Raw genomic sequence first — 15,340 nt, forward strand, 5'->3', positions numbered from 1 at the left:
TAAACAGACCCAGAGAAGAGTGCTAAGACTGCAAGCACTGTTGGCACAGTGTCTTTAGTCCATGAACTCCCTGTCTTCCTCAGCAGCAGCTAGCTGGAGCCTTACTGGAGCTGGGGAGAAAAGAGGATTGGCTTAGAGGGAGACAGAGTTGTCAATGGTGAACTCAGCCTGTTCGCAGGGCCAGCTGCAAACAGAATACAATTGTTATGACCTAATAGAACTCACCCCCAAATAATCTGTCATTTCTCCCTTACAGTCACTAAAACTGAGAATAAATATAAGACAAGATCCAAGTGCTTTCCCACATCAGCACAATCAAGGAAGATACATCTTAGAAACTCCTAGTCCAAGAGAGCTAGCGCTCCCACAATGTCTGCAGCACGGTCAGACCTGCCACAGCACGCATGTCAGGGGTCCCTGGAGCAGTGCATGAAGGCAAGACCTCACCCACTCCTCTTCTGGCCTCTTGTCTCACTGCTGGGTTTCCCTGTACCATAGCCGGTGCATGTAATGCCACATTCATTTTATTTCACAGAGCAAAGGGTAAAGTCATCTGTCCCCCTGATTCCCCACGTCCAAGATAAAACATGCAGAAGAATATGGCTGAGGGGAAGCAGAAACCCTTCAACCTCTAACCTGGGCAGGTTTTGTATGTCTGAGGAGACTAGATTTTCTGCTAAATTCAGTTCTTCACAAAAGACACCATTTGAATAGACAGAGACAACACAGGGCAAACCTTAACACTGAAACCGTTTCCTATATGAGTACAGCTTGTTGGCAGAGAGGAAGGAAGATCACTATTTCTAAAAGGAACTGTAACCAATTTGCAAGACAGCAATGCTGAATATGCAAACGAACTACATGCTTTAAATCTCAACTGTACTTGTGCAAGGGAGACGCAAGATGTCCTGAAAATGTGGAGCTAAAATACTAAAAAGTTAAAAGGACTTAAAATCCTCTGATTTTCAGTGACGAGTAGTAGTTGTGCCCCAGGACTGTGGAATTGGTCCTGAAGGAAGTGAAAAAGTTCCATTCTTGATAGGTTCCACGACTTTAAGGGGATCAGTCCGTGATTCAGGCAGTCGCTAGAAAAATAAAGAGGAATACAAAAGGAAGTGTACAGGAAACTCTCAGTAAGAGAGGGGGATTTGGACAGGAGTAAGTTACACTTGCCAGAACGTAACAGCTGCTCCTAGCATTTTTTAAAGACTTGAAAAATAAGCCAGAACTAGAAAAGGTTTCATTTGATAAAGTCAACCAGTCAAATATCTTCAGCTAAAGAGCCTGGTGCCCAAGGATTTGCCATTTTAAGAAAAGAAAAATATAATAATGGTGGTGCATGCCTGTAATTCCAGCTACTCCACAGGCTGAGGCAGAAGGAGGGCAAAGTCTTCCTCCTTAGAAAGAGTAGGTAGGAGACAAGGATTTAGGTCACAGTGGCCTCAGGATTCACTTGTAAAATGGTACAAGTGTATGAAATTGGCTTTATTCACAGACGATATGGTTACTACACAAGCACATGCAAACACAACTATTGGAAATAGTAGTGAATTTAGTAATTAAGCCATAGCATCGAAAGCTAATGTACAAAAAACAATTTCCATACACTAATTTAAAGATGAAATTCACAAAATTCCATTTCCAAAGTACATAATATTGTACTCAGCAATAAAAGAAAATTAAAGGACAAGCAAGTTCTATATCGAAAATTATACAATACCAATAATACTAATCATACTGCTGAGCCACATTCAAAGCCACTGTGTGGCAGGATGTACCATATGGAGCACACATATGAATGAGCTGCCAGTTGTGCTCACCCTAATCTAGACGGCCATCCCAGATTCATTCAAAATCCAGAAGGCTCCTGTGTGGAAATGATAAGCCAATGCTAAAATTGAAATCAAAATACAAAATACTGAGAATAGCTAACAAAACCGTAAATACAAAAGGAAGCACTAGCAAAGGAAGTGTTCCCACACAACTTAAGCTTACATCTTACTACAAACAGACAAACATGACTAAACATTAGCATCCTGACGAGATAACAGAAATGGGCCCACTCGTGGGATCGACTGTGGGTCAATGAGAATGGGGAACTTTTGCTACAAATGCTCCTACAACATCAAGATGAGTGTCTGTGAATATATTCTGAATTCCCACTATATCTCAGATGTTAAGGTGATCTGAGCTTCAGCATAAAACTGCTGACACATTGGGCTTTATTGATAATAAAATCTTCTAAATTAAAAAAAAATAAAAAGCTAAATTAAAAGCTTGGCAGGCTGAGGCAGAAAGAAAGATGACAAGTTTAAAGGTTTACCTGGACACTCAGTAAGATCCCATCTCAAAGAGAGAAGGTGGGAGGGGCTGAGCATGAGCTGGGTGTAGAACATTTGCAGAGCACACACAAGACCCCAATGTCACTGCAGCTCCCAGGAGGAAGAAACGGGACAAGCAGAGGGCGACTGAGACAGACACTTGCCATTTGTATTTTCACAAAGGCCCTCCGTTCATAGGGCACAAGAACGCCTGTAAGTTGTATTAGAAGGCATCTCCATGTAACTTGGGGTTAGGGGTTATCTCCATGGCAGAGTGCTCTGCCCAGTAAGCACAGGCCCTGGGCATAACCCACAGCACCAAAGAAAGCATAAAAGCATGTATTTGCCTACTCTAATTTCTTTAAGTATTTGCCCTGTTTTCTGAAGACTGAATTATTTATGCACAAAACATGTGCAAGGGTGTTTACAGAAGCTCCACTCAGTACAACGTGGACAATAAAGATAAAAATACTGATATATACAATGGTATCAATGAATCCACCAGAAATAATGCTAAGCAAAAGAAACTAGACACCCCCCCAAAAGGACACACTATACAATTCCAGTTACACAAACTCCTAGAATGGGCAGAAATACTTCATGGGAATGAGAACATATTATACTTATTGCCGTGGGCAATAGGATGACCAACGGGAGCTCGGGGAACCTTCTCAAGAACCAAAGCTTCTGCATCTTGGATTGCATAGCCGAGTTACTGAGTTATTTGCTGAAATTCAAGTTATTCACATTTGATCTTTCGTTTCACCGTGTATAATTTTTGTTTTGATTTTTTTTCAAAATGGCTTTTGGTTTAAGGGGGACAGCTTGGCAGCTGTCCACCGCACACTAAAGCACAGAATTCATTAAAAGATAAGGATAAAGTGGAGATCATGAAAAAGAGAATGCGACCCACAAATTTCTTTTAGAGGCAAACTAAAAGCCTGGCCCAAGACGCTAGAGTAGAATACAACAGGCACAACTCGAAAGAAAGAAAACCATCTAGCGGTTCAGCTAGGATGACGATGGGTAAGGAAGAACCTCAGCGGACGTGATAACAAAATTAACTGATCCACAATAGACACTAACTAGGCGATCTGAACCAGGAGCCTGCCGGGCCACAGAGTACAGGCAGCTCAAGTGACACCCGTGGTTTTAAAACATGTTTCAGGAAATGCTTCTGCTATAATTTCCATCAATAGACATTCCTCTTAATCATGTACTGAAACTACACACACACACACACACACACACACACACACACACGCCAGAAATCACTCACAACTCGTTCTTACCTTCAGTGAAACTCCCTGTTAGGGTTATTACCACAAACACTTTCCCCTCGGGCTCCAGATCCACCTAGAAAGAGAGAGAGAAAAGCACATTATATTTTAATATTGAATTACTTTTTTGTGGCTCTTGAATAATTCTTTACAAGGCGGCCTAAATACATAAATCACAGCCACACAAACTGAATCCAAATCTCTTCCATTGCACAGTAGAGACAAAGAAATAAGTGAACTCTTGAGGAACCGTCAGGCTTGGAATCTATGTACTCGGAACGCCCTTCGTCTTGAATTGCCTTCTCTCCCTCCTTCACCTCACTTGACTCACAAAAGCAGACACACATTTGCTTCTTCCTTTGGAGCCATCGTATCTTAGGCGCATCTCTAGTGGGAGCCTTGTGTACAAAACTAAACCACATAGCAAGTGAGTGAGCCGAAGGAGCAGCGTCAACACATTGGCCCCTTCAACTTCAAAGGTCTAGTTTCATGGAGTCGATTGTACGAAGAGTCTGTCTTTTTCTATCCATCTGGTAGATTAGTAGTAACTAATCTACAAGGATTAGTTACTCTTGGCTGCTCAACAGCCACTGAGGTTATCTGTCAGCTGAGGCATCAAGACATGTACACCACGAAAGACCCTCACACAGCAGGGTACCCAGAATGGAACTGCAGCATCCCCAGATACCTGAGCTGGCACATTCTAACCTCTTCCCACAGGATGCTGAACTCACTGTCCACCCACATTTCAAAATCCTGCAACCTGAGATGCTTGTGGATTTAAATGCATGCTTTTATAAATGCCCTCAGATGGATCCTTCAGATTCAGCTCATGGCTCCACTCCTACCTCTGACCTTTCACCTACAGTAAGTCCAGCCAAGTATAGACTCGATGACCTATTGGGGCAGGATAGCACTTTCAATAAGCTGCAAACTGCATGCTACAGCAGAGGACTCCTACACTGGAGGAGCTGCCTGACTCTACTGAAGGTGGAGCTCAGGTGGCCCCAGTTCTCTACCCCCAGGGCATCCCTGTCCTCTGGGAGTTTGGGAGAATGCCATGAAGCATTTTTAGCCCGGCTTTCGTCACAGAACTTAACAGTGCTACCCAGTACTATACCTCCAGGTAAACAAAGACCCTCACAGTGCACTGGCAGTGGACTGGCCTTTCTCTGATTCACTGCCATACGTATTTATTCTTACATCACACTCCAAGCAGACACCTTTCACAATACAATGAGCTTTGTACGCTCTAACAGCTTTACGTCTCTACTGTGACAGCCAGTTCTTAAACTCTGCCTTTCTCTACATAGGATCTGCATCCAGTAAGATTACCACCCTGTACATCACCCCCATGCGATTCAACCTGCTGGTCTCATGACGAATGCTAATTTACAGTGTCGTGTTAACTACCTTGACAGCACTTGTGAACCTCTATTGAGTGGTTCTGAAAATAGTCTCTCTGGAGAGATGACTAAACAGAATGTCACTGTCTAATTGTCTCCTCTCTCTGCCTTGACTTGTTTCAAGTCAAAAAGAGGTTATTTTTAAAAGCTACTCCCTCACCTTTAGCAAAGAGGTCTGACAAAGAACATAGACACGACCTCACAGCACAAATGATACTAGTGCTGTTACAGCTGCTGACAGCCTGCAGACAGACAGACTGCCAGGCCACCTCGCCGTCTTACACCCACAACCAGCAAGTGGACCTTTGCCAACAATGCCCGTAGGGCCCACAAAGATGGGTACCTCATCTCAATGGGCTAGGAGCTCTCTGACAGATGTCGGAAAACCACACCACCCAGAATCAGGTGCTCACACACAGAAAGGCTTGCCTCCTCGTTATTCTCCAGCATTATGGGCATCATGAGGGGCCAGATTCAAACCCCATCTTCAAGCTTTGTCCATGTGAAGCAGATGTGCTATGACAGGGGACCTAAGTATGAGGTTTCAAACTGTAAGTCAAAACTTAATCACAGGGATGGGAAAGTAAGTGTAGATTGTATATTGCAGGGGTTTTTAAATAGAATCAAACAGAACAGAAAATATGAACACACGGCTTAAAGGAAAGAACTTTGTATATGCATGTTCCTCTGTGTGTGCACATGTGCATATGGTCACACATGCATACATGTAGACACCACAGAGAGCCTTCCTGGTCTCTACCTTATTTTTTGAGACATGGAGCTCATATCTGGTCAATGAGTGCCAAGAACCCACCTGTCTACCCCCTACAGATCAACCACCAACTTTTATGTGGTACAGAGAATCCAAACTCAGTGCCTCACCTCTGTGATCCAGGTACTTTACTGATTAAACTAGCTCCCCAAGCCCCAATTTCATGAAGCTTTGGTTTGCATTTTGATATGCATGTAAGAGTAGACTGGATTTTAACGTGGAGGTGCATTCTTTTTAAATTAATTTATTTATTTTCTTTGTATCTCCACCACAGTTTCCTCTCCCTTCTCCCCTCCCAGTCCTCCTCTCCCTGTCCTCCTGTCTACTCCTCTTCCCTTTCTCTTCAGAAAAGGGGAGGCCTCCCATGGATATCAACCAACCTTGGAAGATCAAGTTGCAGTAAGACTAGATGCATTATCTCCTACTGAGACTAGGAGAGGCAACCCAGTAGGAAAAGGATCCTAAAGGCAGGCAACAGATTCAGAGACAGCCCCTGCTCCTGCTGTGAGGAGTCCCTCGTGATGACCAAACTGCACAATTGCTGCGGATGTGCAGAGGGCCTCGGTCAGTCCCATGCATGCTCCCTGGTTGGCAGTTCAGTCTCCTGGGACCCTATGAGCCCAGGTTAGTTGATTCTGTGGGTTTTCTTGTGGTGTCCTTGACCCTCTGTCTCCTTCAGTCCTTCCTCCCCCTCTTCTGCAGGATAACAGTGCTTTCTTCACTGTGTTATAGAGAAATTTGAGATCATAGATCTGGAAAGACAGATGGGCTGTTGTCACTTAATTCCTGGTGTTTGCTTTGATATCCCCCATTGATAGCTAACTGCTATATCAACAACAGGCCTGCTTTATTGCAGTACCCCACAGGAAGCTCCTTCTCTAAGAGCAGAGATGTACTGAGATCAACAATTTCCACTCACTGACTCTAGTTCTATCCGACACAGTTTTCATGGTAACTGTCTCTCTAGACCATGATACACACTGCGACACCTAGAGCAGCTCTTGATCTTTGGACCAAATGGTTCAGCTAGGACCCCACCCAAATTACAGGGTGCACATGTGACCTAGGATAAATTAATCAAAGCACAGGTCCCTACAACCAGAATGACAGACTGTGATGTTTAGCAACATCAGCTTGAGAATCACTAAAGAGAACAAGCCTATGGGCACATCTGTGAGGAGCGATATCTAGACTTGGTTAACTGAGGTGGGAAGAGTAACCATAAACATGGGCAACGCCATTCCATTGTCTCATGTTCTGGGCCAAAGAAAGAGGAGAAAGCAGGCTGAGAACCAGTGTCCAACACTTTCTGTCTCATAACTGCAGATACAACAGAACATGCTGCCTCAAGTTCTGCCATCATGCCTTTCCCACCATGACAGACTGTACCCCCACACTGTGAACCAACCAAAATAACCCCTTCCTTCTTTAAGTTGCTTCTGCCAAGTATAAAACACAGTAATATGTCACTAAAACATCAGTCTAGAACTGACACTGTCCCTGTATCGTGGCTATCCTTACAATGTTCTCCTCGTGGTCATTAATAACTCACATTTGAGCATAAATTTTAAGTAGATACAATTAGGAATTCTTAGATCTGCAAGAAAGAAACAAGGTCTCACTTCTGCTTAACTTCATGCTAGGATGTCAACTTGAAGTATCTGGCACAGTATTTTGTGTGTCACACAAAACTAAAGGATGAGGCAAAGTTGGAAAAGTGGAGAGACAGAAAAGACCAAGATTTTATGATATCATTTCAACCTGTAGCCCCTTGTCATACTCTAGCCTCATGTTTTCAATTATTTGAGCTCATAAACCCCTCCTTCATTATTCATCCACATTGAATAGGATGTTCTATCACTCATACACAACACTCTGACTCATATAATAATAAAAAAAGAAAACTTACACAACCCTTGTGAATGCTATCTCCTATAATCTGATGTTCTGCTTCCCTCCATCACTTAAATAGCTCCTGTAGACTCATCTCAGCCTCCCATCAAGTCCAAGATGGTCCATCTCCATCATCCAAAGACAAGTGTGTTCATCCCAGCTGATTTCTCTGTATCATTTTATCTTATTGGTGGTTTCCTTCTCCACCCCATCTCAGGGCCACTGCTTGCTGAGGCATCACTCCTTCATGGCCCTCCCCACTCTTCTCTAGCTTTCTCAAGCTCCTAGAACGCAGTCACTCATGCTCTCTGTCTCTCTTTGTCACTGTTTCCATGTCTCTGTATCTATTATCTATCTATCTAGCTAACTATAATCTATCTGTCTGTCTATCTGTCTGTCTGTCTATCTATCATCGACCTACCTATCTTGCTATTCTTCAATTCTCTTTTCATTCCATTGGAAGATTCAGATCCACGATTTCCTGAGACATTAAACTTTGGGGATAGAATAGAAATTGAGAATACCTCTAACAAGGGGTGGGCTGAAGGTGAGAGTCAGTGTCAGATTTAGTTCCTATATTGCAACACAGACCTTTCCCAAAGCCTATGGATATCTTTCTATGGGCATTTGCATTTCAGGGTCCACTTTCTTCCATTCCTTACCCCATCATTTATTCAGCAGCCCACAGGAAAACCCAACAACCCTCACCATGAAGTCTTCCCTCTGAAGCATCCCTATATCCAGCCCTTTCCCTCCAATATCTGATTCTCTGATCTACTGATGAATAATATTTTATGACAGGCCATCTACAGCAGGCATAAACTTCTCTGATGAGGGTTAATTGGTGCATTGATCTATTGGTATATCAATGATTCACTGGGGGCCATTTTATGTCCATTTAGCAGGGTAACGATGGTAGGCTTTCTCTTAAAGCCCATGACCTATCTAGCCATGGATTATTGTCCTCATTGATAAAGTCAAATATGAGTTCCATTTCTTGAAGAGAGTCTTAAATGCAATTAAAAAAAATGATTGATTGCTTCTGTGACATTCATGCTATCATTATATCAACGTGGTGCTGCACAGGTCAGTACTGAAAGTCTTCTAAAAGTTTTATGATTTTATCTTTTACATTTAGGTCTCAGTCCATTGTAAATTAGTATTTACACAACTAATGAAGGAGTCCAACTTTACGTATTCAGGTGCCATGGTACTATTTGTTTAAAAAAATGTGCTAGAATTTTTAAAGGGTGATTGAAATTGTATGTGTTTGGTGTAGTGGGCTAGTGAAAACAGAAATCTGAAAAGAGGCATAGTATTCATGGTTGTGTGCTCTACCAAAGAATCTAGACCATAACCAAGGAAGGGGGATGTAAACATTAAAGAGTTGTAAGTGTGGAAGGCATGTGGTCCTTTTCTTTTTTCTTAAAACACATCCTTGGACAACAGTCAAAACAGCTAAAAGTCCATTGACAGAGGGCAGACATGAGCTGTCAGTAGTAGGGTGGATCATGAAAACAAGAAATTAATCATAAAAGATGACACATCCGTTATGATTCCATTAATACAAAACACTCAGATCAGGAAAATGTATAGTGACAGAAAGCTCCCTTTCCACCACAATCTCACTAGAATTTTTTTTTTATTGTAACCATTCTCACTAAAGAGAGATGGTGTTTATCAAAACCATAGCTCAGATCGGCATGTCCTCTGTATCAGCACTCTGCATTCTACCCATTCATACAACCTCCTTTGAAAAGACACAATCCCAGCACTCTGGGAGGCAGAGACAGGCAGATTTCTGAGTTCGAGGCCAGCCTGGTCTACAGAGTGAGTTCCAGGACAGCCAGGGCTATACAGAGAAACCCTGTCTAGAAAAAACCAAATCCAAAAAACAAGAAAGAAAGAAAGAAAGAAAGAAAGAAAGAAAGAAAGAAAGAAAGAAAGAAAGAAAGAAAGAAAGAAAGAAAGAAAGAAAGAAAGAAAGAAAGAAAGAAAGAAAGAAAGAAAGAAAGGAAGGAGAAGGAAGGAAGGAAGGAAGGAAGGAAGGAAGGAAGGAAGGAAGGAAGGAAGGAAGGAAGGAAGGAAGGAAGGAAGAAAAAAAGAAAGAAAGAAAGAAAAAAAGAAAGAAAGAAAGAAAGAAGAAAGAAAGAAAGAAAGAAAGAAAGAAAGAAAGAAAGAAAGAAAGAAAGAAAGAAAGAAAGAAAGAAAGAGAAGAAAGGAAGAAAGAAAGAAAGCAAAGACACATGCAGGCCATGGGCCCTTTTTAGATTCAGATAAAATCTTTGGGTTTCTTATAAATTCTAGAAATAACCCCCCTGTTGGATGAACAGTTTATACATCTCATTTCCTAGTCTGTGGACCCTCTTCACTCCATTGTCCCCTTTGCAATTCCGTGACTTTTCAGTTTGGTGTAACCCTGTTTGACAGTTTCCACTTTTGCTGGCTATGATTTTGAGTCATCTACAAAACCTTTGCTTAGACAAATTTCCTGAAATGTTTCCCCTTCTATATTCCTCTAGTAGTCTGGAGACTTAAGTCTCAGACTCAAGCCAGAATCTTCACCTTTAAATATAATAGTAGCATCTGTTCAGGTTTGGTCTGTTGTTATGCACTGCAATGCTAAATACTGGCCCCCCAAGGTCTGGTTGCTTCTAGGGATGAGGAAATCCTCACTTACATCAAGTGATGCTATATAACCTTGCTCCTTAATTTAAAACTGTTGGTTGAATAAAGATGCCTACAGCGTACAGCTAGGCAAACGAGAGGCAGGCAGAGCTTCAGTTCCTGGGCTTGAGGTCTGCAACTGGACCATGAGGAGAGGAAGAAGGTGGAGAGAGGACACCATGGGGTAAGGGCTCATGAGAACTGGCCATGAGGTCCAGCCAGCTGGAGGAAGAGTAGCCCAGTCAGAACACGGCAAGTCCTATCTTGGAGTTATTGACAGGGAAGTAGACAAAATAGCGTAGAGGGTTGATATCTTCCCAGATTTAGTGCTGTTATAGCTTATTATAAACAGAAAGGTTTGTGTCTTTTATACGGGAACTAAATGATCTAAGGTGGGGTAGAAACCCCCATTATTACCACAGCAAGCATCTATATACTTCAGCTTAAAAAGTTCTTACTTGAGGGAGGTAACATATTTTCATCCTTTCTCTAACCAAAATACCCTCCAAAGAGTCTGCCTCTGACCCTTCCTTATCTTCTATCACAAAGTGTCGATCTGTGTGCTTTCTACTCTCTACCCTCTGACCTCTTTATTTTCTCTGCCTAATACATAGCACTTTTAATCACTGAAGGTTGACTTGGTACCTAGTGTGTAACAGCTCTTGGGTAGAGTATCATGCGGCTGAAGGAGTCCTACTATCTATCTCCATAGAAATCTGAAGAATCACGAAGAAGGAAGTTCATGAGATCATAGCCACAGGAATGAGGAATGCTTGTTGTTTAAATACCTCACCTCCCTACCCAAACTTATCCTCTGAATCTGTTTGGCAGCAATACAAGTAAAGACTTGGGCTCTTGAGCTAATACTTTCTCTAGTCTGTGTCTCTGGGCAAACCATTTAACATCTCTGTACCAGAGATAGAGGGGAAAGTGTTAAGTACACAGACACCAGGACCCTATCAACATTCTGCAAACTGAACTAGCTAGGGAGAGTGGGAGATGGGGATCTGGTGCTTTTCAAAACTCAGACACAGTCAGACCTTGAACCACCACTATGAGTTAGGTGATCTCTCAGACCTCTCAGATCTCTCCTAAGAGGAGAGTTTCTTAGTGTAACCCTATCTGTCCTGGAACTCACTTTGTAGACAAGGTTGGCCTTACACTCAGAGATCCACCTGCCTCTGTCTCCATGGTGCTGGGATTAAAGGTGTGCACTACGACACAAAGATCTCTGAGAACTTTAAAGGCTTTGATTCCATGCTAAGTGTCCAGTTGGCATAGAATCACTGAATCTGCCATTTCTGTAATTTCCGAGACTAAATATCCTGGAACCACAATAGCTGGGCACACCCTGAGACTCTGTCTTCCTCAGCAGCACTAAGCATCCTGTTCCCAAATGGGATACTTTGTCTCCCTGGTGTGAGCAGCCTCCCTAATGCACCCAAGCAAGTATAAAATGTATACACTTCCTATCCAAGGACCCTTTCCAAAGTGTCACGTCATCGCCCCTCCCACCTTCCCAGGGCCTTCAGAATAAGACGCCCTTCTCTACAGACTCTCAAGAATACACAGGCTCCTCTTGGACTGCCTCTCCCTAACCTTCCCAAACCTCCTTGCAAATTCCATCCTGTGAACCAAACTGTTCTTCAAGTCATGCCTGTCCCTTCCACCCATTACACATCCACACCTTTGCTCCTGCTGTGTGAGACCTGGGAATCACCCAATCATCCATTCACACCTTCCCAGCAAGCCTCCCAGCATGGAACCATGGCCGGATTTCCCAGAGCAGGGTTGTAAGTGGGACTGCCCACCAGGCACACCTGTGGAGGACGGAACATGGGGGGGGGGAGGGGAAGACCAGCTCTCTGGGTTCTTACAGAGACCCTGTCATCCACTCTGATCCCACAGATCTTAAAATCCAGTCTCAACTGCTATCTTAACATCGACCACATTCTTGAATAATTACTAAATTTCCTACATGTTTCTCAGCACTTGTAATGAGTCGTCAAGTTCCATCCAGGGATCTCCTCACACTTACATAGTATTTAATATTTAAGATCTCAACCAGGGGCTTCTAAGCCCCTTGATCATTGCCTAAGTCTAATTTATTTGTAACCTAGTCGAAGATAAGCTTAAATTGTTCGTATTACACGCTCTGTTCTCGCAGAAGCTCAGCGAAAGTCCCTGAACCAAGTACCTACTCAACAAATAATGATTTATTGGGTGTAATGAGATCAAAAGAAAGGTCACTGGACCTCACCTATATAATAGGAATGATAATCTTTATTGCAGGATAAAATACAGAGCTTTGTTTAAAAAAAAAAAGTAGCAGGGGCAGCCAGATGGCCTAGAGGGTAAAGGCGGGCGAGCAAGCCTATCAGTAGGAATTTGCTCCCCCATCCATGTGATGGAAGGAGAGCGCCAACTTTTGCAAAGTTATCTTCTTATCTCTACATGTGCACCATCACACACACACACACACACACACACACACACACACACACACACGCATACAGGCACACACCACAGTGACAGTGCTTCAGACACATTAGGGCATACGGCCCACTGGCTCTGTAATCACACTCAGAAGCAGCCCGGCCCGCGTCTGGGTCACAGTCACTTTGCAGAAGCTTGCACGAGTCACTTTCGCCGCTGGCTCCACCTCCATGGGGTGTTTTCTCAGAACCCTCCGTCTAAGCACTAATGTTCCGTGATTCTAAGCAGGCTTTAATAAAAGCCTGTGCACACGACTCAAGGGAAATGCTCATTTAATTAACTGATAATAACCTATAATCATTTCCTTTCACAAAAGGCATTAGAATTGATCACAGGCAGGAAACCGCCATCTCTGCAATATTCATCGGGGCCTGAAGTAAGCAGAGGAATGCGGCCTGGTAAAAAGGAAAGGCTTTGATTTGAGCAAAAGGTGTAGGGTACCTGTAGGCCCACGGGAAACTTCTATGTAAGAAAGGTCCAAGCACCTTAAATTACAGGCCAGGTGGCCCTTCTCTATGGCTTTCCGGAGGCTTGCACTTAAAAACAAAGAAACCTGAGCACGTGATAAAGTAGATCTCATCATTCTTCAAACGGGAAACTATCAAGCTTCTGATAAGTGTGCAGGTTCTTACAGGATTCTATCAGGGACCCGGAAGGACATGGGCACCTGCATTCTGGAATAAAATATGACAACGTCCTCTTGACCTCCACCAATGCGCTGAGCCCCTACTAAATCCCTACCTGTCATTACCTCTTCACTGTACTCTCTTCAGGCTAAGCCACACCATTAAACAGATAGAAAGATGGGGTCACAGTGGGGTTTCTGAACGAGCCAAGGCCATACAAGCATGGAAGACGCAGTCAAGATTTCAGTTCTGGGAAGACCCCATGGTTTCCGTCTCCATGCTACTCGAGACGGGGGGGGGGGGGGGGGGGGGAGGAAGGGGGCACCGGTCTGCGTGCCTGCTGTTCAACCCAATGACAGCCTGCACATGAGGTCAGCGGCTCCATGGAAGTCCTAGCAAGATGTATGTCACTGTCACCTGAGGGTGCTTGTTACCCTCTTCCCACTCCTTGCCTCCTCAATGCCAAGAAGAGTGGGAGAAGAGTCAATCTGGCAGCCCTGTTTTGTTTTGTTCTATTTTGTTTTGTTTTACAGAACTTGCTGCAGGAAAGAACTATTAGACTAGGAAGAATCTAGTTAAGATGCACTTACAGAACAGAAGCTTCTTAGTCATAATGAAATAATTATTCTTTTGTGCCCTGGCCCACTCTAACAGTTTGATCTGAAGAAGTTGGGTATTTTAAATTGATATAAATAATCCCAGGATTATTCTATACTGTTGATTCTTGTTACCCATTTGTAATGAAGGAAGGAGGTGAAAGCCCCAGCAAAATCAAGCAAGTACTAAGTACAAACCCTGCAGAGAAAACGCTAAGCATTTCAAGGTATTTTACACACCTGTCTGGTTAATGGCTCACTCACTGGGCTATCTTTGGAAGCCTCGAGCCAAAGGCACGACAAGCATCAAACCCAAGTATCTATCTCAATAGCTATTTTATGACATCTTTACTCGCTTTGATCTTCTAGAGAGCAAGATGAAAACCCCACAAGAGATGGGACCACGCCTAGAAATCCCGCCAGCTGTTTTCAAGGTGGCTGGGGAAGAGCAGGCAGGAACTGTGCAGTGGTCAGGGTGATTGACAGGTAAATGCAGGCTGTTCAAGTCAGGTCAGAAATAGGGCTGAGGACCATAATGGCCTGGTAACATGCTAGAGGCCCTGGTCCTGGGGTGACAGATGTACTGGGAGGCTTCAATCAACAAAGTCACAGCATCATCCTTACATGTCTGACCCTTAGACACAGATGTGGGTGTGGAAAGTAGACAGAAAATGGTGGTGATTGATATACGTTAAAGAACTTTTCCAGTGTGCTAATCTAAAGGGAGGAAGTCTACTTCAGAAAGGGGGTTTGGGAAGAAAGAATATCCAGGAGGGAGACTATCCAGTCAGAAGTACCAGGTAAAGGTGAGGGCATGTCTGGGATCAAGGACTAATTCTTAGTTCCAAACTGACTGAGCCACTGACTGAGACAGGAGCTCCAGGGGAATGAGCAGGGCCAGAAGGAAGAATCTGACTGACTCTGGTGACTGAGTATCCATGGGGCTCTCCCAAGCCACCCTGGAAGCTTGAGGGGGGAGGACGGCAGGACACAGATCACAAGTGACATCCACGTTACAAGTGCTACTCAGACCAAGAATGAAGTGCACTGGGCCACCAGAACGCTGTCCCTGGGGAGTGGCACCTACACTGAGACCCGAAGGCACGCCATGAATGGAAAGTGAGGCCACTCTGAGACGGTGGCCTGTGGTGAGAAGACAGAACCAGCACAAAAGCATGCTTGGGAGTGGGAGGCTGGAAGAGCGCTCGCTCACAGAGAGGAATCGGAAATGTGGGAACAGCTACATACAGGTGACTTTGTCCCATGATGAAGGTCAAGGGGAC

At 43.7% G+C, this 15,340-nt stretch overlaps 1 protein-coding gene across 1 annotated transcript in view; it reads right to left on the minus strand.

Moving 5' to 3' along the window:
* Positions 1-15,340, minus strand: part of Prkch (protein kinase C eta) — a 203,050-nt gene that overhangs the window by 136,861 nt on the left and 50,849 nt on the right. Inside the window, exon 2 of the mRNA XM_052185667.1 lies at positions 3,614-3,677. Within this exon, the coding sequence (XP_052041627.1) occupies positions 3,614-3,677 (64 nt within the window). The remainder of the gene's footprint in view (positions 1-3,613; positions 3,678-15,340) is intronic.

The sequence above is a fragment of the Apodemus sylvaticus genome, chromosome 6, assembly GCF_947179515.1.
Source record: "Apodemus sylvaticus chromosome 6, mApoSyl1.1, whole genome shotgun sequence".
Lineage (NCBI taxonomy): Eukaryota > Metazoa > Chordata > Mammalia > Rodentia > Muridae > Apodemus > Apodemus sylvaticus.